Below are 27,710 nucleotides of genomic sequence, written 5' to 3' on the forward strand. Positions count from 1 at the left end.
CCGTACAGTGGGTAAGCCATTTCCTAATTTTCACTTTATAAAAATAAAGAAATGGCCAAAACGTCATCAAGAAAATTGACTTTACTCTGTCTTTTCATTATTATCATATTCTTAGGCCAAAACCATTTGAAACATTTTCAACTTATCTCATTTTTTTAAAAATTGAAGTATAGTCGGTTTACAATGTTGGGTCAGTTTCTGGTGCACAGCATCATGTTTCAGTCATACATGTACAATACACAGATTCCTTTTCATATTCTTTTTCATTATACCTTACTATAGGATATTGAATACAGTTCCCTGTGCTATACAGTAGAAACTTGTTTATCTATTTTATATATATTAGTATCTGCACATCACCAACTCCCAGTTTATCCCTTCCCACCCTCTTTTACCCCTGGTAACTATAGGTTTGTTCTTTATGTCTGTGAGTCTGTTTCTGTTTTGTAATTAAGTTCCCTTGTGTCTTTTTTTTTTTTTTAGATTTCCCATGAATATCATATGGTATTTTTCCTTATCTTTCTGGCTTACTTCACTTAGAATAATGAACTCCAGGTTCATCCAAGTTGCTGAAAATGGTATTATTTTATTCTTTTTTATGACTAAGTAGTATTCCATTGTATAAACACACCACAACTTCTTTATCTAATCATCTGTTGATGGACATCTAGGTTGTTTCCATGTCTTGGCTGTTGTAAATAGTGCTGCTATGAACACTGGGGTGCATGTGTCTTTTCAAATTAGAGTTCCCTCCAGATACATGCCCAGGAGTGGGATTGATGGATCATATGGTAAGTCTACTTTTTGTTTTTTCTTTTTTGAGGAATCTCCATACTTCAATTCAACTCATTTTAATTTTTCTAATAATTATGATGCTATATGTATTATTTGATGGCAGATGGGAGTAAGATAAGTGTTTATCTTGTAGGGTTGCTTAAACTACAGCAATGGATGAATATTCAAAGCAGAAAATATCAGTGAAATATACTGTTTTTTTTAAAATAAGTATCTATATTCAACTGTGAAATCTCCAGGTCTTTGGAATCACACAGAGAGACCATGTAGATGACTAACTGAATTTCTCTCTTCACTTCCGTCTGGCTGTTTTGGCCCCATGTAGACACAGCCATTAATCACCCCCAAACCCCGAGAACTGGCCACAACCTCAAAGTTCATCTTGTTTATCTCTCGTGGATGTACCTAAATCACCCCAAACAGAAGAGCATCTAGTCTGTGTTTAAAAGGCTCCCAAGACAGATATTTCACAAGCTGCCTCTACAATTTACTCCAATATTAAAAAGTCAAGCCTTTCCTGCAAGGACAATGATGCATTTCCATCTTAAAGTATTCAGCTTTTGAAAAAGCTTGCTTTAGTTATTTTCAGCTCAACACCGATCCCAATTTATTAAACTCTTTTCAGAGATTTTACAACACCTATATTAAAATCATGCACCGTGAGTCTGATTGTCAGGAATGAAGCAATTTGCATGAGGGAGAGAGGGATGCTGGAAAGGAGACTTGGGCTCAGTTCTTTGGGCCAGAATATGATGGCCTTAGCAAGCAAGTCCCTTGCATGCTATACCATGGAGCTTAAATACTGAGCTCACTCAAAATTATTTTGAGACATTCATAATCATTCAGTGAGGCAGTGACAAGATCAGATTTGTTTTCCAGAAATGTCACCCTTTGCGAACTCCAGAAGTGGCTGTCAAAGGAAAGATGGAGGCAAAAACATGAGCAGAACTACTACTGAGTTTCCTTGATTTTAAGATGCTGTCAACTGGAAGACACTCTATGAATTTCACAACAGGTTTTGGAGTAAAAACTTAAAATATACATTCAGTAGCTCAATGCATAACAATTGATCCTAAAGATATAACCTGATTTCAAAGTATTAGAATGTGAGTAAAAGTTAGGTTTTGGAATTAAAATAACTAAGCAGTTCCATTCAGCCATAAAGCAGTTATGAGCACAGAGAAGGAGAAAAAGAGGATAAATTCAAGTAAAATTTGAAAGCCGTGCTGAACAGGAAACCCATCTCTTGATGAGTTTCTTGAGAAGCATTTTTTTTCTTCGGTCTCTCATAAAATGAATGGCTTTTTCAATAAATTGGTAGGTTTAAAATTTTGTTGCTTTTTTACATAAAGTTTGTGCCTTTCCTAGAAGTTTAAGATGTAAACATATTCTCATGTGTGAATTTGAAAATTCAAGAGCCTGTTATGAGATGATACACATTTTTTTAACAAACGGTAATTTCTTCAATAAGTTGTTTGCCTTCTGAAGTGTCTACACCTTAAGCCTTAACATAAAATTTCAATCAGAAAAGGGTTATGTTGTCATATCATAATAGGAAGAAAATCTCTATTGGAATATACACTTCTGTAAGACTGCATGCATCATGTTCCTAAAACCTGTCTTTGTTTAAGAAAGTCTGGATTACATAAATCATATTTAGAAAAACAAAACAAAACAAATCCATCTCTCTCCTCTTCCAATTATATAATCTGAGCTTAACGTTGGAATAATTTGTATAAATCTAATCAAGATACGTGAAAAGAAAATGTTCTTAAGTGGACACAGCACTGGAGAAGGTGGCTAGGGGTGAAAACGGATAAATATTTTCACTTCAGATACAATGATTATAGATAACATGTTGCAAAGAGAATGCATTTACTCTGAACTCCAAATATCTAAATGTGATTAAAAAAGGAAATTCAAGCCATCCATTTGCATGTTGCCCCTCCTAATGTGAAAACCAAAAAAAGGCAAACAAACAAACAAAAACCCAATAACAAATGTAAGACACGGTTGAACAAGCATATCTCTCCTGCATTCTCTTAAACTGGAACGTGAAAACTTGGCCCCAGCTACCCCTTTATGCCATGACCCCAACTCTCCACGTGCATTTTCACTCGCTCAAGTTCCCCATCTGAATCCTCCCCGGGCCTATGATCTGCCTGGTCTTCACTCTCCACTGCATCTTTATTTTCATGTGCTCTCTTCCACCCTTTTTTAACCTATTCATGCATGGGGCTACTTTTCTCCCAAGGGAACACGATGGTTCTCAGCTATGTTCATTGACTAATTTACCACTCTGGAGCAGAGGCTGGCCAGCTATGGCCCATGGGCCAAATCCTGCTCGTCATTCTTTTGCAAATAAAATTTTATCGGAACAAAGCCAGGCCCATCTGTTCACCTATTATCCATGGCTATTCTGCACTATCACAGCAGAGCTGAGTAGCTGCATCAAAGACCGTCTGACCCACGAAGCCCAAAGCATTAGTGTCTGGCTCTTTACAGAAAAAGCCTGTCAATGGCTGGTAAAAAGCAAGGCACATTCATGAGTGTGATAAGCCCTCTGTCATGAAGAAAACAGGCTGCAAACTCTGCTTAGACTAGTGGCGAAAGTCAAGTTTCTAGACTTCTCTTCTCTAATCATCCATTACAGTGGTTCTCAACCCTGGCTGTCTGGAGCTTAAAAAACAAAACAGACACCAATGGTTAGAGCACACTCCAAACCAATTAAATCAGAAACTTGGGGAAAAGACTCTAACCACTGACATATTAAAATAATTTTCAAAGTTCCATTACGCTACCAAAATTGAAAACCATGCAACTATTAGCAAGACTTCCTTACCTGGATCGTTTGATTGATGCCTGTATGTAAAAGTGAAACTACACAGACATGAGAGTATCTAATCTCAGGAACGTCCTCACTGCTGCCCCAAAGCCTCTACCTTTGATTGGACTCATGACATTCACAGCATTTATCCATTTTTAATTGACTGGTGGTTAAATTTCTCAGACTTATCCCAAATAGTATGCATTCTGCCTAAGCCCCAGCCTGCAATGTCTCCGTTTATTTTTTCATTTCATTCCTTACTCCTGATTCATTGTCCTTTTCACTGAACTATATCCTTTAGTAATTCTTTCAGCAAGGGTCGAATTTTGCAGACTATTTCGTCAACCGACGGTTTTATTTCACCCTTATTAATTTGTAATAGTTTGGCTAGGTATAGAATTCTAGGTTGACAGGGTTTTGTTTTGTTTTGCTTGTTTGTTTGGTTTAGTTTTATCATTTTATACATATTATTTCACTCTCTCCAGGTCTCAGTTTTTGCTGATGACTATTTTGCTGTCTAATGAATACTTTCAAAGCAATTTTATAGTAATTTCCCTCTTATGTTTTAGGACTATTTGTTTACATCTAATATTCTGTCTTTTACCATAAGTATGTCAGGACTTGCTGTACTTCCTCAATATTGACATTAATGCTTTTCTTTTTTTCAAGGTACTGGTTCATCAAACCTATCTCTGAAATATATTTTTCCTGCTTCCTCTTTCTGGGAATTCTATTAGGCATTGTCTCTTCATCTCACTGTCAAAATTTCTATTATTTTTCTGTGCTTCATTAGAGCAATTTCTTCAAATCCTACTTTCAGACCACTAATCTCCATTTCAACTGTACGTAATACGCTGTTCAATGCAATTACTGCTTTTAACACGTCTTTTTCATTTCCTTTTCTTTTTGTCAAATCTTCATTCTTTTTTTTCATAAAGCCCTGTTCTTTTATTGTGTTCTTCCTTTGCCTCTATGAATATTTTAAGGGTTAATTTACAATCTCTTTTTCAGATTATTCTATTTGCCTACTTTTCTGCTAAAGTCCCTCTGCTTTTTCTTTCTTTTTTTTTTCTTTTTTTTTTTTTCTTTTTTGCTAATTTGTCTTAGGGTAGTTTGTTTTTTCATGTGGTCTGTAATCTGTACATTTTACATGGTGATTTTAGTTTTTCTGGATGTTCCATGAGAAGCCTGAGTTATTTAAATGTTCTTATAAAGGAGACCTAATTTCGTTTTTCCCTTGCCTTGCAGACTTTACCAGTTCCCAGACAGATTTCTACCTTCATTTCTCAATCTGGGTTTCCACAATCCTCATATGTCATAAATCCACAACCCACAACACTGGCACAGGTTTCAGTGACTTTGCATTGGCAGGGAGGTGCTTCCAGACTCCAAGAAGAGTCAGCTCTAAATCCAAGCATTAGCAGAACATCTATCTTTTCCTGTGTACACTTTAAAAATCCCATTTCCAAGCCACCAGGGATTATATCTGGAATAGATACCCCCGTGTTCCAGTGGCATCAACCAGCATCCTTACCACATGTTCCTGATGAAATCTGGGGACTTCCTCTCCCGAGCTTGGCTATATGTTTTACAAGTTGCTATATTTATGTGTTCATAATGGGACCAGAAAAGGGGTCTCTGTGTCAGCTCAGTCCCTCACAGTCTCTTTCTTTCTCTCTCATTATTACACAGATAATTCCAGAAACACAACTCCCAATCTTCTTGTGAACATTACAAATTGATTGACTGCTTGACACATTCACAGGGCATATTAACTAAGCTCAATATATTCCATTCTGGGTCCCCTACACTTGCCATCTTGATATAAAATAGACAGAAAACAAGGACCTGCTATATAGCACAGGAAACTGTATGCAAAAAAAAACCAAAAAGATACAGTAATTTTCAGCTGCTAAATCACTTGAAGGTCACCTTTGAGAACATACTCATTAACATTCCCCGGCAGCCTCTACAGCGTGTGAGCTCTGCCAGTGCCAACCCACATGGTGGACAGAATGGTGCCTGAGCACCCTCTCCAGGACAGCGCAGACGTCTCCTACATGCTCTCCCGGCCTCTGGTCTCGTGCCATTCACTCACTCATTTGCACACCCGTGTCAACCGCCAAAATAATATTAAACTTGGTGCTCAAGTTCAGCAATGTCTGAAACCTCCTCTACTTTCCACCTCTCTTCATCACACAGCCTCAAAAGCTCCTACTGCGGTAACTGCGAACTTTCTCATGTTACCCAAACATTTCTAGAGATTTCTCTTCACTTTGCCTTTGCTCTTGGTAGATTTCCTGCCTTGCCTGGAAAGGTCATTATTTCAGCTTATGTTTCCGTATTTTTACCCGTCTGTAATAACGTCACTTTATGGACATCTTCTCTATGAAGTTTCTACAAATCACGCCACAGAAACTTCCTACAGTATCACTTTGTGCTTTAATAGGATTTATCTGTATCTCTTTTAAAGTACTTGGCTTCTGTGATCACAGAACCATTATTTGTATACCTTTTACTTCCCCAGCCTGCTGGAAACTCTTTGAAGTTAGGCTACTTGCTGATTTTCATATTCCACTTAACATCACAATACAGGGCATTACATAAAGCAATTAACATCTCTTGAATGAATCAATGCAGAAAACGTTAGTGAACATGTCATTTTTAACCTCCTGGAAAATTTTCTTTGACATTCCTAATCTTTACAATAAATGGATAGCTAGATCTAAGTTATTAATGTTCTCAATTCTGTAGCCAGGATGACAGCACATATTTGGGAGTTCACACCTGGAGCCCTGTTTTAAACATTATTTAGGATAACAGAGTAATAAAGAAATCACCAACCATATTGAAGCCAACTGTACTAAAATCAGCAAAAAGCACAGTGTTACAATAAACTCTGGGTAGAAATGTCAGTTTTATTTTTATTTGTGCTTGCTGAGGCCATTTATTAATACTGTGCAAAAAGAAAAAAAAAAAAGGTTAAGCATTCAAGTCTTTAACGACTTCACCTAGCTGAACCGAATCATGAAAAATCACCTATAGTTAGGCTGTACCCAGGCCACCTTCCCACAATTTGCCCAATTTCCTCCGATCAATCAGGCAAAAGGAAACCAAGAGAATGAGTAAAGACCTTGACTAAATGTCACAGACGTTTGAAGTGGAGAGTCAACGGCTGCTATCCTCAGAAGAGAGAAACAATGCCAAGGGTGATGAGATGGCACCTGATGTCAATTAAAGGTAATTAAGACATTTAAATTGAGGAGTGGGTTTGATGCCCTCGTGCAAAATATATCAACCTATGAACAATGCAAGATAACATTCCTTTACGAACAAGCCAATTAAAAATAAATTTTGAGAGCCTATTATGCACTTTTCACCATGGATAATTTAAGAAAAAATGACTGTCTTTTGGTCTGAAGAGGTGATTCTGCTAAAATTCTCCTTTGGCTCTAAAATGTGACTTTCATGAGAAATGACAAAACACCTTTTTTCCTCAAAAGCTCTCCACGAAGCCGACTTAGACGTGACCGCACAAACACAACTCACACATGTGAACTTTAGCGGGGTACATGTTATCCTGCCACACAGCAATGACAGAGTAACATGCAAGGTTAAGAAAAGTGTAACTCAAAGAAGCCATATGTATGAAAGGAAAGAATTTTCACAGGTGTCTCATTTTTAGAGTTTCCTGGGCCACATTTTGGTAGATGATGGTTTGAATTGCTCTTCCAGACCAATGCAAAAGCCTCAGCTTAACAGTAGGAGTTGGAAAGGAACGTTGACCAGTAAGCTGTCCACTTATAAAAAGATGGTACCATGTGGGCCAGTGAACTCCACTGGGGTAGATCATCCAATGGAAAGTAGCCGCGTCATCACCATGGAAACACTGCCTGCTCATCACTGTGTGTTTAAAACACAGGCTTATACACGGAGGCTCACTTTCTCACTCAGTAAGGCTGCTGTGACACGGTCAGGGTCCAAAGTGACATTCTGCACGAGGCAGGGGATGTTCTGGCTAACAAACAAGTAGGTTGCAGGTTCTTGAAGAAATGTGTTGAGAGAGAACCTCTCTCTCAAAGGGAACACTAGTGAAAACTGACCATTTTTAGAAAGACTGTCCTTGCTTCACAGCAGTTAGAAATAATTGCCATTTTAAAGGCTAGAAAACCCATGGAGCTAGGCGACCAGTCAAAAAATCATTACGCACAGGAAGGATTTCCTAACATTGGACGACCTTCATCTGAAAAACTGGTCACTAACATAAATGATACAATTTTATTCAGTAGCGTTAAAACACCAATTAGGTTTCCATGGGTTTTGAGTAGGAAGAAAGTAGGTGAGGAGGGAAGGAGTAAATGAAGAGATGTATGAAATCCACCCTCTCCATGCATTCTACCTCCTCGAAAACCTGATTCCTATCTCCCCCGAAATACTGATAAATATTCATCACCTTTTGTAAAGAATTTATGATGAAAGCAAACGTGACTGCATCCTAAAGCTGTCCTTGTTTTTCCACACCTAAAAGTTACCCATGGTCATCTACGTTGGCTTAATTACCGATTCGCCTTTTTTTTCTTGTTCTCATGATTTTGCACCTCTACTTTTTCTGGGAATTTGAGAAGAAATTCAGCAGTTACGGTTTACAGTTAAACATTTTTGCACTTTGTATTTTTTTTTTTTAAACACTGGATGGCTAGTTTTGTTTGGCTCCTAGGAGAAAATGCTACAAATACACTTCTTTCAACTTTTGATAGGCTCAGACTTTCAGAAATTTAAGCATGGATCAAACCATGCTAGGCTGCTTTAAAGATGAAACCGAAGATGTAAACGTGTAAAAACATTTTGCTTTGATATATACAACTGCTGACCTTGTGAAGTTATAACATACTTATAAGCGTCTTAACAGTGAAATTAATAATAATTAGTAATAATCAATAATATCACCTTATTGATAGTTTCCTTTTTAAATTCATATTTTCGCAAAAAGAGAGAGCATGTGATTCTTGTGACTTCAGTAAAGAGAAGCTGATAGCCACTTCAAACAGAAAAGGAATAAAACCTAAATATCTTACATGATATATTACAGCCCTACTTCACCTCTGAGGCATTTCAATTTCAAAAGGATCTTGACAAACCAGGAAATACTTCTTTCAATAAATACCATTGATTAAAAAAGAGAGAAAACGATTCCCTGTATAACAGGATTTTATTTGCCTTTTTCATGTTTTAAAAATTTAGGCGGATAAGGGAAAAATAACCTAGAGTTTTTAAACATGTGTTCTGTGAGTTACACATTAAAGAATGAAGTCCGAACTGTAGACGTTTCATTGCTCACTCACACTGTGCAGGTCTGTGCAGCTGACTCTGCATTTTTATGTCCACGACCTGGCCTGGCGTCTCTCCCCAATGTGTCCCAGATGTTATGCAAAGTTCCATACACGTATGAAAAATGTGCACATACACATGTGCACATGTGTGTTCGGGAGAGGAGAGGAAAGAACAAAAGCTTTCGTAACTTTCATAAAGGCTGCTATTTAGACCATATGAAAGTTTACTATTTTTACAAAAGCTTAAATGGCTTTAGTGAGCATTTATAAAATGCATCCTGGTGTATGGCCTTCAGATCTGACAGCTGGCGACCTACCTTTTCTGAACAATGATCCCTGTCGATGCAGCTGTTGCCATGATAAGACAAGCTGGAGCATCGACTTCGGTCTTGGTCGGCTGAGAATGGTTCTTAAACAAGTACTAATGACCTGTGATTTTTTTTTTTTTAATGGAGGTACTGGGGATCGAACCCAACACCTCATGCATGCTGAGCATGTGCTCTACCCCTGAGCTAGCCTCTCCCCACCTCTATTTTTTTTTTTTTTTTGCGTATGGCTTTTAATCATGAGTGCCTACAACCTAGATTGCCAGTAAAAATAAAATCTAATTTAAACTCTGTAAAAGTTTGGGGGAGAAGAAGATAATTTTCAACTGCACAAATAGTGAACTTACATACATCCAAAGGCGTATTTCTAAAATTGACTAGTCTTTCAGAAAATCGAGGATTCATGCTCCAAAGGAAGGGAAATCTGCATTGGAAAACACACATTTGTCTACAGGATAACTCTATGGTAAGTCTCCACTCTACTCTGCTGATTTCATTTGACTCTGGGTCACTTCTTGTCCATCTTGTAACTCTTACCAAAGCCTGGAAAACTCTTAAGTTGTACCCTGGTTAGAAGTTTCTTTATTGACAGGACAATAGTAAATGGTCAGCGATCAGAATTTAGGAGTCAGGGTTTCTACTAGCCTTGTTACTTTACCTGTTTTATTTTATAAAAATGAAAATGATAAAACCTGATATTATACAATTTGTGCACATCCATCTTTCAACATTAAAAAAAAAAAATTCCTATTTGAATGTCCCAGCTGCACCTTGCACCTGACTTCTTATAGTTTTGTATTCTTTCAAGTTTCCAATGAGAATTACTTAACTCTAAAAACCTACATTCCACATTTAAATAGAATAAATAATAGAAATAGAGTAACAGTATTTTCATTTTTCCTTTTCTTTTAAAGGGAAGGGAGACAAAACCACTGCTGGATGTTTGAATTTAGGAATTTGTAGTATATCTCTCCTTTTTGACAGTGGTCATGTGCCTTTTGCCTTAAGAACTGACATCCCTTATTTTCTGTCTACAGAAATACACTATCTCGGTTTTTAGATTTTCTTGTATGTGCTCTGCATGTTATGTATGTATGTTAGTTACAAAAAATAATTTTGTGTCTTTAAAAACGCACATTGGAAACTTACTAAGGAGAGAAGAAAATGAAGTTAAAAAAAAGTAAGCAAACCGACAAGATGGTTATTAACTAAGGTGTAATCTAACCCTGCTCGCACTCCAGATGACCTTGGTTGAATGCCAGCCCTCTGCCAGTGCCGTCACTCCAAACTGGATCCGCCTGTCCTTCTCATTAACGACTGGATCTTTCTCACCGCCGTGAACGCTGCTCACCTCAACCAAGGGAAGCACCATTTCATCTAAACCCCGTTACAGCGCTCAGCCTTCTCTTACACGTGCTCTGCATTTTAATTTATGAAGAGGATATATAGTGTGTTTATCGTATCTCCATAATTTAAAAAAATAGAAAATTAGCTAATGCCATAGAAACAACTTCTTTCTTAAGTGACAATGAATTTATTACACATTTCCAAGACGTGGGTGTGGAGCCTGTCTGCACGGGATGCTCACCTGCCAGCCTGGCAGCATCAGGTTTCTCCTTGTCTCCTTCCCCACCTACCTTTGCTTTGGGGCCACACAGAGAGAGCGCGAAGTTGGCTGTCAAGGGGGAAGGGTGAATGGGCGGAGTGATGGTCCCAATGCCCCAGTGCAGCTCATTTTACGTTTGACGTACTCTGTTGAATTTCTACACAAAAAATATTCTTTGAAGAAAATCATGGTTCTTAAATTTTTTTTTTTTTTTTGGAAACCACATTAGATGATTCCTTTCTAAACGCTAGTATGAGTTTATGCCAATCTATCAATTTATACTAGGCTGAGATTCAAAAATGGCTGCATTTGGATAATTCAGTATTAATAAAATGAGTAATGTCAGTCGTGCTAGTCCTTCTGATCTCAAATGCATCTTACCCCCCAGGCTAGACACACCATCATGATGATCAACTGATATTAATGAAATGGCTACAGTCATGCAAATAATGATGGCCCTGATCACATAAAGTTTGAATAAGATATCCTATGTATATTATTATAAGTGGTAAAGCAGTGTCTACGTAATCCATAAAGAGCTCTAACAATAGATGTTAAAAAAACAAATGAACTTATTTACAAAACAGAAACAGACTCACAGACATAGAAAACAAATATGGTTACCCGCAGGGGAAGGAGGTGGGAAAGGATAAATTGGGCGTTTGAGATTTGCAGATACTAATATATATAAAATAGGTAAGCAACAAGTTTAAAAAAATAGGTGTTAATTAACTAAATGGAATCTGTGGGATTTCATAGGTACCCTCGTGCTGGAATATTCATGTGCCTTGCAGACTTCACGACCTCCTCAAACCTCTCCATGCTTTCTTCAATTGAACAGTTGATATTCTTCTTGCTGAAGGATTCAGACGCAGCACCAAAAACTGATATCTCAGTGGCTCCAGCAGCAACCTGAAAAATATAATTAAGGCAAAAGCTAATAATTTCAAGCACATAAATGGAGCAGCAGGAGAAATATTAACTACTCTACAACGGGATACTTGTATTCTTGAACATTTCCCTTAGAATTGAGAATTAGATTTCTCTCAACTTGCCACATACACTCTCACCACTTCTATTCAGTATAGTCTTGGAAGTCCTAGCCATAGCAATCAGGCAAGAAAAAGAAACAGAAGGGATCCAAATGGGAAGAGAAGAGGTAAAACCATCATGAACACTCTCGAAATGTAAAAATATTTTCTAGTAACAGAGTAATTCCACAAACTACTACATTCATAAATCTATGAGGCACAAAAACACAATGATGATGCTCCAATTTAATTTTGCCTTTCCTCAGAGTTATCCTCGGAAATACTTTAACCCTAATTATAGAAAATACTAACACCCCAATAAAACCACTTAATATCTAAGGAAAACATTATTTTTATACCAATTATTAAAATAAAAGGTAGTAAACACTTTCTGTTTTTCTCTTCTTCTTACAATCCAACAGAGAAATGTTTTTCCAAATCATCATTTAGATTGTTCCCCGAATTTTATACCTCTCTCTTAACCCAACTTCCATTGTTTCATACCTTGACCGCTACAACCAAACTCCTGTGTGTCTAATCCTCTCGCCCGTCTTGAAATCCAAAATGTTGACTTAATCAATTCTCTCTCTGCCTCTTTCGCCCTCTTCCCTCCTCCCCCTAGGCTTCCCCAGTGACTTGTTTTCAAAGGATAAGCCTCCCAGTTTTCCAGCTGGATTTTTAAAACTTTCTATTACTGTATCTCTAGCACAGTGTCTGGATTCCCCTTTCTCTCTGATACCCTATTCATACATTAAGAAAAAAAAAAATCTGTTATTGTTCCTCCAACGTTTAAAAAACAATTAGCTTCCACTCCTCCATCCAAAATAAATTTTTAGCCTCTCAAATTAAAATCCTATTTATTGAGCACCTACGAAGGGCCAGTGCTGTTGCCAGGGCTTCTCATGCCCTATTTCTAATCCACAAACAATCTTGTAAGCTAAGTATTATTATGCTGATATTCAGATGAGAAAACTGTGACCCAAAGAGGCTAAGCTGCTAGCAGGAAGTCCCAAAGCGAGGAAAAGTTCTGGAGCTGCGTTTCAGACACAGGCTTGCCTGCCGGGCACCCAAGCCAAGATTTGTTTCATTACTTCCTACGATATCCTTAGGATGTCCTCTCATATCTTTCATTTCCTACTGTGTTAGGAGCAGGTGATAGCAGTATTTACAATTTTTTAAAACTTTTTTTTGTTTTTTTTTTTAATTGGGGTAATTAGGTTCCCCAATTATATATATATTAATGGAGGTACTGGAGATTGAACGCAGGACCTCGTGCACGCGAAGCACGTGCTCTACCACTGAGCTATACCCTCCTCCTAGCATTTACAATTTCTTAAAAGACCTCTTTTTTTTTCTTTATAGTGCAGTAAAAATGCATCAACTCAAACAACAGAAAAGTGATTTAATAAGATTCATCAACGAGCAGCCCCAACCCCAACTTCATGGAACACAGTCCCAAATACAAACGTGAAAAACATCCATTAACACCAGAAATTGCTGCTGTCAAACTTTTACAATGAAGTCATGTAAGCATAACACCTCAAGCCTTTACTTAAAACTGCGTTGTTTCTTCTAGCATGCGTAAGTATTAAAGCTCTTTGGCTTCTAAATTCCTAAGTCACATAAAGATTGGGAGAAACAAGGCAGAAGACAAACAAGGAGAGTTGTTAGAGGCAGTTCCAGTGACAGTGATTAGCTTCACGGAGATGGCGGGGACGACACCAGTGGGAAGCTGACCCCAAAAAGGAGACAAAAATAACTACCTGCTACTTTATAATATTAATGATCATAATACCTATTGAGAAATGTGTGTTATCTTTTGTATTTCTTTTTTAAGAGGGAAGAACAAAATACACTTGCAAAAGCACTTTATCAAAATGGATAATTAATTGAAGTATAGTCAGTTTACAATGTATATATATATATACATTTTAAAAAATGGTTAATTGTATTCCTGTATTTTGATTGTTGAATGGTTAGGCTGGAAGAGCCACGTGTGTGGAGCATTTTAGTCCCCAGCAATGCCATGAGGTCAGCCAACTCCACGAACCCATGTGAGTATATTAGTGGTAGCATTCACACAAGATAACAAGGGAGTCACGTATAACACCGTTTTCACTTTGTAAAGGTCTTTACAACACTAAGAAGCATATCAATGTTAGAAAAATTTCGTAGCATACTTACAGCACGGTGGAAACCCTGAAGATTAGGAGTCAGGACGGGGTACCGGATTCCTGGATATTGACGAATGCCTTTCATCACTTCTGTGTGATCAGCCATCTTAAATACACCATAGTTACAGAAAGAAATGTTACCTTAAGCATTCTGTCAAGCGTGTCTTTAGCTTTCCAGGAAGGTTATAATTATGCATGCAACTATATTCTATAAATTAATGTTTGAAATAACAAAACCGTGCCAATGTAGTTAGAGCTAAGGAGTTCTCAATGTCATAAACACGTAATAACTCAATCTGGGTTTAACGTATTCACAGAACAGCATCTGGTTAAGTGCAGGATTACAGATAGTCAGGAATTCTGAACTCTGGTGTTTTCCCTTAATTGACCTCTCTTCGCCTCCTTTCATTTCACAGCCAAGCCTGCAACACCCCTGAGAGAGGGGGGAGTTTGGAAGGCAACAAGCTATGCCTTTTCCTTCCACGTGAAAATTTTATGTCCAAATAATTTTCAACCTATGAAATTTTACAATGTTTAGTAAAATGTAAATTACACATATCCATTAGAATAATTGAACAAGTCTGAGATCCTATGACATTATTGGTTTTAGTTAGTAATAGTCATAACACTTTATGTGGTTCTTTTATCGAATTACTCTTTGTTCTCATAACGTGAACAAATAAATACAACAGAGCACACTACAGGAAAAATTTAACTCATCCTGCCAAGACTTCTTTTTTCTATATTTTCTATGAATTTATTTTAAAAAACCCACTTTGGATTAAAATATCAAATTCACCAGTTTGCCACAAAGTCTATAATTTAGCCTCCTGGAGCAGTAACTGACGATCAAACCCCATAATCATCACACTGAGAGATTACCATTGATATAACCATGAGCTTTGCATATCGAAGAATAATAAATTATGCCATGAACAATAAATATAAGGAATAATATATAAGCAATGAAAAGCACATAAAATGGACATGGAGAAAGCTGTAAAAACAGGTACCGAACCAACATTTGTATCTTCGTACAGGAGTGGTTGAGGAAAGACTTGTTTTGGTTTTTTTTTCTCTATACACCTTGGCTTGTTAAACTAAGCACAGTGTTTTTAGTTTAAGGTGAAATAAAAGTAAATTAAAGTATAAATGCTTTTCTTAATCCATTACACATTTTTTAAAATATGAAATGAAATGTTGCAGCATGTATGTACTCTTATCGGTCCATTGGTCTTCATGACTCTCGGTTAGATGCCAGTAGAATTCAACTTAATAGTTTCAGTGAATATCATTTCAATGAATTCAATAAATTTTTAATACATTTTAAGTTTAAAATTAAATATTTAAGATGCAAAAAAAGTACCTGCCATCATGCCTCGCTGACATTTAAGTTTCTGTGTTTCATTCGGCCCAGACACATTTAATTCTGTCTAAAACGTGATTCTCACTCACTTATTTCTTAGGGATTATAGCCACCATCCTCCATCCCAAAGCCACATCCTTTACAAAGATTATCCACCACAGTCATCTACGCTGCAAGAAAGCCAAGCCTCCTTTTAGTCTAAGCGTATGTGACTTTAATCCAGAGGTTTATTGACCATCTTCTATGTCTAACGCCCTATGCTAAGCCCTGGGGGAAATAAAAATGCAGGAAAAATAAAGTCCTTGCACTGAATGATTTGCAGTACAGTTGCATTTGAAAAGTTCACAACTCAATGAAACAGACTGAGAGGACAGCTTAAAGGGTTTCAGCGGGGAAAAGGTAGGCAGTGTACTGAAGTATAACTATAACAGTCCAGGGAAGTGGAAATGACTATATGGGATACAAATTACCGTCCCTGAAATGGCACATTAAAATTTTACAAAATGGCCACAACAGTACTTCCAATCCCACATGCACTTTGAGAACCTCCATCCAGAAATGGACTATCTTTTCCTTCCACTTGCCCCTGGGCAGGCTTGTGGGTGCTCTGACCAACAGAGCACACAGAAATAATACCCCGTGACTTCCAGCGACTAGCTTAGGAAGAAAGGTACAGCAGCCTCTATATGGCTTCCTTCTTGGGGGAAGCCACCGTTGGAAAGTCAGCTGATCTGCTGTGAGAAGAACTGGCTTCAGCAGAGACGCCACAGAAAGAGGCACACGTGGAGGGGAAGTGAGACCCCCAGCCAACAGCCAACAGCACCCCGTAAACTTGTGATTGAAGGAGCTTCAGATGACGTCAGCCTGCGGTCCCAGATATCGTGGACTAGGAAAGCCTGGCCTGGACCCTGTCCAAATCCCAACCCTAAGACTTTGTGAACGTGGCAAATGTTTATGTACACCACTATATCCTCAAGAGATTCATCACAAAGCCACAAAGGCTGACACACTGGGAAGTCAACAGGGTTGGAAAAGAGGAAGCGGTGGGTGCAGCCATAGGAAAGATTATTGGTAAATAATCTGGGAAGAGATTACAGATTAAGACAGGGCCACGCACTGTGATGTGTCTTTGAGTTAGAAACTCAGGATTTATTGTGAAGATCTTAGAGAGCCATGAAGAGTTGAGTGCTGAATTAGCAGAAGACTGGCACGGATGCAGTAGTTCAGAAAGTTAACCTAGGAGAGGTGCCGAGGGCAGTCTAGAGAGAAGAGACGCAATTCTCAGGCCATGCTGACAATCCAGACTGCGACAAGTTCCACTGGAGAGAAACAAATCTGGGAGAAGAGCTCCCAGAGAAAAACCAATAGGGCACTGTGGCTGGTATAAGGGAGAGGACTCCACTCAATGTGTAATCTTCACTAATTTATAGCTTCTTTTAAGACAGTTGCCATTTGTGCGTATTTCAACACAGGTTTCATTATGAATCTATGAATTTAGCCTTTGTGCCTGAAGGTAGAGTGTGAGCTCTGTCTCTGTCTCTCTCTCCTCCTCACACATACACATGGATACACAAATACGCACTCACAAATCACCATAAAAAGTTTGGAGCACTGACTCCTAACTGCAGTCAGAAAGAAAAGCCAAGCTACTACCAGTTTTAGGACACCGTAATGACACCTCAAACAATACTCTCTTACTAGAGAATAACACTCACTGATACAACTAATACTTACATCTAAATAAATATAATATGTTTAAATATTTATGAGACACATTTACAGGAATAGGATAGCAGAAATCAGGGAGGACTGCTTCTCTAACCAACATACAGATGTGGATAAGCTCTGAAAGCGTTATCCCAGCATGAAGGGGACAAGGCATATTTTAATCTTCAAGAAATATAGGCCATACTAACACGGAAGTGATGATTTCATGCTATGTGTCATTTGACAAAAATTCTGAAACATTATGTAGAAATTTATGTAATGAAACAGTGACTTCATGGATGCTTCAATCAGGAGAAATACAGAAGAAGAAGAAATGGTAGGAACCAAATTCCCAGGTCATGAAAGCTAAACTTTGATAATCATTGAAGATATCTTAATAAAATGATGATAAATACATTCATTAGAATCCAACCAATCAGTACTTCCTTCTTTTAAAAAAAAAATAGCCACAGTATAATGAGGTTATTTAAGAAATAACAGTATTCTGTTTAAATTTGATCAATAAAGACACAATTATGTAAAGAGCTTTAGGAAATCATGATAGGATATAATTTTGTTACAATGAATAAAATAAAATAAAAATAGAGCAGGTTTCAATTAAAGGTACAAAATCTCTGCTTTTTTCTAACTCTTAGGGAGTTTATGTTATACTTCCATCTTGGTATTATTTTAATGTCTAAAGTTTAACTATTATTCAAACAATAACAGGACTATCCCTTTACAGTTTCATTTTGACATTTTAAGAAAACCTTTCTACATCTGGTTTGAATTAACATATATTTAAGATTCTGCTGTGACTTTTCATTTAAGATCATAAAAATCCCCATTATTTGGTTGGTAACACGATTTGCCATCATCTGGCCATGATATGGGAACAGAAACACTTAGCTAACCAAACAGACTGTACGTACCCTGGGTGAATCAATTTCGCAGGTATCCGAACACTGATACAGATTCAAATAATCACAATTTTAGTGCACAATCTGGAAGCATCTCAAAGATATGCAAAGGGTCACAAAATTTAGAATGTAAAAGGCATATACTTAGAGGTTTTATTTCACTTGCTACTAACTCCATCATGGGGTGATTATATATGGACACTCCACATTATACGTATTTAGACATCTTACTAATGCTCTGTCATTATCTGAATAGTATACTATTATGCTTCTAGAGAGCAAAGGCATTAACTGAGTGAAAAGGCAGCCCACAGACTGGGAGAAAAAACTTGCAAGCCATATAACTGATAAACGGTTAATATTCAAAATGTATAAGGAATACCCTCAACTCAACAGCAAAAAAAAAAAAAAAAAAAATGATGATGATAATAACCCAGCCAAAAAATGGGCAAAGGACTTGACTTGTCTCCAAAGACAACACACAAATGGCTGAAAGATACACAAAAAAATGTTCAGCATCACTAATCATCAGGGAAATGCAATTCAAAAATCACATTGTGATTGAAACATCGTCAATATTTTATAGTAATTATAAATGGAACACAACCTTTAAAAACTGTGATTCACTATGTTGTACAGCTGAAACTAATATAATATTATACATCAACTATATCTCAAAAAAAAAAAAACCCACAATGTAACATTATCTCACACCTGTTAGGATGACTAGCATAAAAACACACAAGATAACAAGTGTTGGTAAGGATGTGGAGAAAATGGAACTCCTGTGCGCTGTTTGTGGGAAAGTAAAACGGCACAGCTGCTACAGAAAACAGCATAGGGGCTCCTCCAAAAACTAAAAATAGAAATACCCTGTGTTCCAGCAACCTCACTTCTGGGTATGTATCCAAAAGAACTGAAATAAGAATCTCGAAGAGATATTTGCATTTCCACGTCCATCACAGCATAATTTATTTTCCAATAGGATACAGAAACAGTCTAAATGTCCATGGACAGATGAATGGATACAGAAGACGTGGCATATGCAGACAACAGAACATCATTCAGCCTTTGATACATGCTGGCAAGGGTGGGGAGAAATGGGGACCCAACTACACTGATGGGGGGAATGCAGTTTGGTGCAGCCATTATGGAAAACAGTATGGAGATTCCTCAAAAGGTTAAAAACAGACTTACCATATGATCCAGTAATCCCACTCCTAGACATAATTAGAGAGAACCCTAATTCAAAAAGATACGTGTACCTCAGTGTTCACAGAAGCACTATATACAAGAGCCAAGACATGGAAACAACCTAAATGTCCATTGACAGGTGACTAGATAAAGAAGTGGTGGTATATTTATACAATGGAATACTACTCAGCCATAAAAAAGCGTAAACTTATGCCATTTGCAGCAATATGAATGGAACTAGAGATCATCATTCTAAGTGAAGTCAGCCAGAAAGAGAAAGAAAAATACCGTATGATGATATCACTCATATGTGGAATCTAAAAAAAGGGGGGAAAGGACACAATGAACTCATCTACAAAACAGAAACAGACTTGCAGACACAGTAAACAATCTTACGGCTATGGGGGAAAAGGGGTGGGAAGGGATAAATTTGGGAGTTTGAGATTTACAAATGTTAGCCACTATATATAAAAATAGATTTTTTAAAAGTTTCTGCTGTATAGCACAGGGAACTATGTTCAGTATCTTGTAATAATCTTTAATGAAAAAGAATATGAAAATGAATATATGTATATATATACATGGATGACTGAGACATGATGCTGTACACCAGAAATTGACACATTGTAACTGAAGCTATTTCAATTCAAAAAAAAAAAAAAAAAGAATACCATTCAGCCTTAAAAAACAAAGGAAATTCTGCCATAGGCAACAACCTGGATGAACCCTGAGTACGCTATGCTAAGTGAAATAAGCCAGTCACAAAGGACAAAGCCTGAAGGATTCCACTTATGACTTACATAAAATAGTCAAACACGCAGAAGCAGGGAGCAAAACGGTGGTTGTGAGAGCCTGGGGGTGGAGGGGACAATGGGTACAGTTTCAATAATGCAGGAGGATCAAGGTCTAGATCTGCTGTGTAATATTCTCCCTGTGTCAGCAGTACTTATACACTTAAAAATCTGTGAAGAGGGCAGACTTCATGTTAAATGTTCTTACCGCAATTAATAAAAAGAGTATTACGAAGTAACCCCAGATACTTAATTGAATGTTTATAGTAATTCTTAATTTTGAGATATCAAAGTTTTATCTACCATCCAATCCAGTGTCTCCCAAACTGGACTTATCATCAAAATTATCTGATGTTCTTTAACATGAATACAGATTTCTTGGACTCCTCCGCACCCATTTGGATTCTGTTCTGCGGAAGGACCCAGGAATCTGTTGTTCCCCAAACTTCTAGGGAGATGTTAGATATCGAAGTCTGGGAATCAGAGTGGACTCAGTCACAAAGGCTGCCTTTGGACTGGAGGGAGGCCAGATTGATGCATCTGAGCCCTCCACCCATGCTTCAATATGGGAAGCCTCATTTTATTTTTATTCAGAGGTGACCCCAGGGTCTGTGGGTCTGGAATGATTGCAATTTCGGAGGGAGCCTTTTTAAGAAAAATAACTCAAAGGATCTAACTTTTGTAAATGTTACTAAAACACGTGACCAGGTAAGCACATTGCTAGGGCCCCTTCCAGGACCTTGGGAAGAATCTTATACAAATATTTTATGGTCACTTTCCTGCCTGTGTGAAATATCGGGGTTCTAAATAAAGTTTCTTCCGGGGTGAAAAAGTTCAACGGATTAAAAAAAAAAAATACAATTTTTGGAAACTACCAGTCTTGATGAAATTTCCTACCTTGCTCTTAGCAGCATCATCAAAGTGGTCAAGGACCTGTCAGAAACAAACATCCATGGTACCTACAGTGTTTCCTTCCTCATCACTCGAGAAATACCCTCAGGAAACAAGGGAGGTCAGTCTGGCGTGTCTTATTCTTGGTATATCCATAATATTTACGGGTATATTTATCTTTACAAAGTCTCCACTTTTTTTGTTGTTGTTGTTTTTTGGGGAGGTAATTCGTTTTACTTATTCATTTGAAAGGAGGTACTGGGGACTGAATCCAGGACCTTGTACATGCTAAGCATGCCCTCCACCACTGAGCTATACCACCCCCCCACTCAAAGTCTCTTCTTAATAAACCACTTAAAATTTTGCCAGGAAATAAATTTCCACTCATGGACCTATAACCCTGATTCTCCTCTGCTCACTAATACACTCTGCTGAATAACTTTTTAAAAATATTTTTGAAGGACGGGGAAGGTATAGCTCAGTGGTAGAGTGCGTGCTTAGCATGCACAAGGTCCTGGGTTCAATCCCCAGTACTTCCTTTAAAAGTAAATAAAGAAATAAACCTAGTTACCTCCCTCCCCCACCTCAAAAAAATAAAATAAATAAATTTAACAATACATTTTTGAAGGATTTTTTTTTTAACCCCACCATCACCCGGGACAATACTCAGCAGAATATTGTCACCTTCAGAACAACATCGGGAGTTTGTCTACTCTCACCACTGGCCAGATGAGACATCACCTATGGTTAAAGTTTCTTTATGCAGAAGTACAGCGGAAGGGTGGACCCAGCACGGGCAATTTCTTCAACACATGCCCCAGATCACAATAAAAATGTACATAATGTAGTTTCAGACTCTATAACCCAAAACTCAATTTGAGCAGTAACTCCTCTTAAAGGTAAAACATTCAGTAAAAAGAAAAAAAAGTGGGACTCGAGCTCTTCCTGACGACCATGGGTGAAAACGCTCTACCCAGCTACGAACAGCCTTGCAGCCTGGGTACCAGAACCCCGTCTCATTCACAGACTGTCTACACGAACCTCATATATCTTAGCCTCAGTAGCACAGAGGAAATCTTGGTCTGCTTGAAGAAGTAAGACAGTTTTAATAAATCACAGCCTTACAATAATAAACACAGGAAATCTCTGGAAAATTGAACATCTAATTTTTTTGATTTTTTTTTTTTCCCTACCCAATACCCTGTCTCGGCTGCCACTGCTTAAGTGATCTGACACCCTATTCACAAAACTTCTTAAGTCCAGAAGCCTTAAAACTAATTTGGGCTGGTGTCTAATTTCCCGTGCTTCCCTATTCAACATCACCATTGTGTTCTAAGGACCTCTGTGCTGCCTTGTATGGGAAGGCATATTCAGGCTTCTCACAAGTGACCAAAGCCAGCAGCATCTGACCCACACTCTTTTACTGCGAATACCTGAAAGACATTTATCGTCACCTATGCGTGTCTACAGATATTCATTTTTAAATTATAAACTAAACCCAATCTACCCGATGGATTTGTGGCTTATAAACTGGGAGACGAACGTTCCAGACAGAGAAACCAAAGCCATCTTATTCGGTAACAATTCCCAGTTTCCTAAGGCAAACACAACAAATATGCGTTAGTTCAGGTCAGTCCCCTTTGTGACCACCCGCCTGGTCTTCCCACGTCAAAACAATCATGTTCCCAACATCACTCCGCAGTCGGGGCAAGAAGTCTCAAAGCTCCCAGTCTAACTTTCTTTCCATTCAGCTGTGTTTCCTCTCATATATCATGCTCCTGTGTTTGATAATAACACTGTCAGCGTCATTATTTCTCATGCATGGAAGCCGAAGTGATTTCTTTTTTTAAATACAGGACCTAATTGTGTTCATTCTAAGTGGCTGTAAATAGAGTTTCCCCTCCATACTAACACTTCCTTCTGGAAGCTCCCCTGCCCACAGTAAAGAGTTGCACTGATGAGGAGGGGAAAGGAAGGGAGACTAGCTCACTGACTATAAGAAAGCGCCACAGAAAAAAGGTTCCTATCACCCTGACAAGCGATGCCATCACTACAACAGCTTAGAAGGTCAAACCGTCATGATTTGGCATCGTATGCATCTGAAGATCTCTGTCTGGTCCAGTACAGAAGACAAAACTCTGAAAGGCTGGGCAGTTAAAACTGTTCAATGTATTCTGATTACTAGCTTCTATTTATATTGATTATATATATATATATATATATATATATATATATATATATAAAATCTCATTTACAGATAATTCACTTGGTTTTAAAACCCCAATATCCGAGTTTGAATTTTTTTTTAGTGATTCCATTCCCATTCCCCATTTTGACTCTACAGTAGGCTTAGTAAATAGATATTGAGTTTATTGCTAAAAACCACACATTACTCAATTTTTGAGTCCAACAGATAGAGTTCAATGTCGTTTTTAATACAGACACAATGAAAGCAGAAAATGGGTGAGTGAATAAATGGAAAGACTCCAAGGCAGAAAGAGATGCAAATACTTTGCCAAATCATATCATAAATAAGAGTCAGGTCTCAGATTTTCTCTTGTTCCATCAGTAAATGTGTAGGCTGCGGGTTTCTGAACATCAGGTACCACGATGTCAGTACAAGCTCAGGAAACTTGCAACGCGGAGGACTTGGGAAGACATAACTTTCTGGGGATTACTAAGAAATATATATTTTTACTACACACTATAAGCTGAATTCAATACAAGATGCATCCGTCTTGCTCTAAGAGCAGTTGGTGGGCCCCACATCCCAGCAGTACAAGATCTGGAGTAAACAGTATTCGTGTTCCCAGGTTTTAGCATAAATTTGCTTCAACATGTTGACATGTCAAAGATCACTTAATTAGGGAGTTTACAAAGCAAACATGAATGTCAAACCTAGAACAATTAAAGTGGGTCAACTATAACCTATGAATCTTTGAAGTAACAAGTTTGAAGTTGTCCAAGATGTTTATGAAATGAGCAGCATTCTTCAAAAGAATGTCCCATTTAGTGACAAGAAACAAAGAGCTAAAATTCACAAGTGTTATCCTAAACATGTAATTCCCATCAGCCTTTCATTTGATAAACTGAATATTCAAGATAAATGAATTTGGATAAAAAATTTTAAGTGTAAAAAATTACATGCTTTATATTTACTCCAAGTGAAAAATATTAATTTATATTCCTTTTATTTTATCAAATGTGGAAGACAGGAAATGTGAGCATGTATATGTCTCATGAATGTGTCAGTTTGAAATCTAAAACCTACCTACTGTTAATGTGATTTTGGAATGGAATGGTACTTTTAGTATTCAGATTTATCTAATTTCCTATGTTTACTACACATTACTCCTAGAGACCTTTCTAGCAATTTAACCAGGCAGTATTTAGTGTGTGTGTGTATCTAGAAATTAGCAAGAAATATTTTTATTTAAGAAAATTAACTGGAAATCATAATTCTTTACAAACATTAACAAAAATGTCTTTTAAAATCATCATCTACTTAAAAATCATGAGTATGAAGTTTCATTTTCAGCGTTCAATGTACAAGGATCCTGAATTCTTGAAAACTTGACGTACTTAAAACTAACGAAAACAGTCCACATTTAAGATCTTAACACTTTAAACCTGGTTTTCACGAATGGCTGTCTGTGATTCTTCACATGAGCAGGTCCTAACTGTCCCACGTCAGAAGAACTTTGGTTCCTGGGAGTCTAGTCCACGGGACACACTCTGTTTCCCTTAAAGTGAACTGCATGTATGTGGCTTAGTGTGGAGTCGTATCAAGAGAATGGGTTCATACTAAAATAAAACTGACCATGTTTATTAAGAAACTAATCAGAATAATGCAGAAAACACCATTAAAAAGTTAGAATCAAGGCTTTTTGTGCCAAACTGTATCTCTAGCCAGCTTTTATGCATTTATACCATATGCAGACCTTTCAAACTGTTGATGCACACTGATAACTCTACAAGACCACATTTTAAGAGAATTTTAATTGGACACAAAAATGGAATTTTAAGATGATCAAAATGCCTTTGAAAGTTTCTTTCATGAGAAAACTTAGAGAAAATTTGATAAAGTCAAGATAACTGAATTAAAAAGTGAGATAAAGTGTTTCATTTTAACATTTTTGGTACCTTCCATAAATCTAAGAACCAAAAAAATCCAATTTTTTAGTCAAAATGTAACTGATCAAATTGTCATTAGAAAAGCAGTGCATACCAAGTATAATAAATCATTGACTATAATCATAGGTTTTGACCTTATGGGGAAAAATGTCTAATAAATATTGAATTATACCTTCAATGTGAAAAAAAAAGGAAAATTTAATCAGAATTGCTGACATTATTGCTCTTCATTATAAGCTTTGCATTCCGCTTACAGAAGGGGAACTACCTTAGAATAATTTACTGCTGAATGCTAAGTAATGATGTACAAATGTTAGCAACTCGTTTTTTTCTCAATTTTATTGCAAAGCATAACCTTAAACAAGTTCAAAAAGAAAAAGAAAATGTAGTGCCCACAATCTTAATCAAACGAACTATTTTCTATCTTGTAGTAACCTATAATGAAAAAGAAGATGAAAAGGAATCTATGGACTGAAACATGATGCTGTACACCAGAAACTGACACATTGTAAATGTACAACCTCAATTTAAAAAAAAAAAAAAAGTTCTCATATATCCATGCTCTTTTCTGAGAGAGAGAGAGACAAAGGGATTTTAAAAATGTGTGAAAATGCTTTAGGCAATTTGCCTGTCCTCTGTGATTACAATGATGTGACTGTAGGACGGAACAACTTTAAAATATTGCATTTTAGGTTGATCACTCAAATACCAGCCTGAATTCCGTGTGGGTCAACACAATTTTATGCAGGGGGTGGGTAGGAGCAAGGTAAATATCAGTAGCCCTGACAGTGCTAAAGCATCTATTTTTTTTTTTTTTTGGAATTTGGGGGTTCAGAACACAGATCTTGCTTTTCTATGAACTGTATTTATTCTTCAATTAAAAGCGCATACATAACTAGATGAATTACTAGGTCATCTTTAAAGACATGGGTGTCACTGATTATAAAAACAGCTCCAGTGAGATTCCCCCAGCCGTGTGCCCCTCCCCAGTCAAGAGGGGGCATGCACTCCCTCCCTGTGAAATGGAGTGGCTTTGTAACTACATCAGCTGATACATGATGGAAAAGCGATGCTATAAAATTTATAAGGCTTGGTTATAAAAGGCGGACCATTTTTGCTTTGCCTCGTGGAACCCTCAGCTTTGCAACTCTCAACCACCATGTTCCAAAAGTCAGACTGCAGTGCTATCAGGAAATCCAGACTAACCTATCGGGGAGAGCGGGCTCCTGGAACCCCACAGGATGGGACCTGCGGTCTTGTAAACTTCACCAGCATCCTCCTGGGGCAGGAGGCAGAGGCCAGCTCATCGGGGATGTAGTGGATGAGAGTCTGGAACACTGCCCAGATGATGGAATTACCCTGCCAGGACACTTAAAAGAATTTGGGGGCTCTCTGTGTGCACACACAAGCTCTCCAACTCCCTTTCTCCCTCCCTGGCTCATAGACACACACACACACAATCAACATCTCTGCTAAATTACCCCCTTCTTTGATTCTTCCCCGCACACCCACCCCCCTTCAAAAGAGCAGAGCAAGGAAGAGAAGCCAGGAAGGGACCCAGGGAGCAGAAGCTACAGCCTCCTGCAACTCATCACTATAGAGCTCCGTCTTAAACTCCAACCCAGTAAATGTGTTTTCATTACCAATAGAGAATTAATTGTATCACACACTAAAAGGAGGGCAGGGTGAAGTCTGCACATTCCTTCTTGCTTACGCTGCGCTTACGCCGTATTTTTATTAAGTGTGCCACTGATTTGTAAATAATTGTCACCACCTTTATGTATATTTCTATTTATTCTTATAGAGAAAATCTATTTCTGCCCCTTGCTGACTTGCCAAGACTTGGGACCCCACCCATTCCAACAGTTAAAAATTAATTAAAATTAATTTGAGACTTTGCATGGGACAGACATAAACATAGTGTCTTGTACCTTTCATGTACTCTTCTTTTTAAATCAACGACATTCACTTGAATCATGCACATGAATGGACCTGTTTAAAACCAAATGGCTACATTCAAGGTGAATGTGAAACCCCAGTTCACGGTCAGAAATTATTGTTATGTATAACGATCTCAACAGCTTATGACGGGAGAGCCACATTCCAAAGTGGCAGTAAACCTATCAAGTTTTACAAACACCTTTTCTTTCTGCTGTTCCTGGTGTTCACTCCACTGAAGGGAAGGGCTCTCTGGACTCATTTCAAATGTTCTTAGATTATATGTCACTCTAAGGAAATCTTTCTCCAGATAGGCTGTAAAGAAGACGTGTTTTTTAACGGCAGGTATTTTATCATCTCTGGCCATTTAGATTATAGGTGCGGGATCCTGTTTTATATGGCACCCTGCTACCACAGAACTTCTCCTTCAGCCGCTTTTGTTAGAAAGCTACTGCCAAACCAAACAGTAGGAGGGAAGCTGTAAAAACGCTTTAAAAAGCTAAGAAAAGAAATAAGCGAGCTAGCAGCCATCTAAACATAAACTGGGGGGCTCTTCCCATGACCCACATTTAAAGGAAAGGAACAGAAGAAGATGCAGAGGGTGAACAGAATCCCAACTGAGAGCCACACGCGCGATGCCTAGAAACAGTAGAAACTACTGTAGACAATCACACGTCAGC

General features: G+C 37.7%; 1 protein-coding gene and 1 non-coding gene across 2 annotated transcripts in view; both read right to left on the reverse strand.

Annotated features, from left to right (window-relative positions):
- HMGCLL1 (3-hydroxy-3-methylglutaryl-CoA lyase like 1) overlaps nt 1-27,710 on the reverse strand; it is a 116,649-nt gene that overhangs the window by 52,528 nt on the left and 36,411 nt on the right. The window contains 2 exon segments of the mRNA XM_010973914.3: nt 11,648-11,796; nt 14,100-14,195. Of these exon segments, the coding sequence (XP_010972216.2) occupies nt 11,648-11,796; nt 14,100-14,195 (245 nt within the window).
- TRNAA-CGC (transfer RNA alanine (anticodon CGC)) lies at nt 13,157-13,229 on the reverse strand. The gene has a single exon. It is a non-coding gene; the product is annotated as a tRNA-Ala (tRNA).

The sequence above is a fragment of the Camelus bactrianus genome, chromosome 20, assembly GCF_048773025.1.
Source record: "Camelus bactrianus isolate YW-2024 breed Bactrian camel chromosome 20, ASM4877302v1, whole genome shotgun sequence".
In the NCBI taxonomy this organism is placed as follows: domain Eukaryota; kingdom Metazoa; phylum Chordata; class Mammalia; order Artiodactyla; family Camelidae; genus Camelus; species Camelus bactrianus.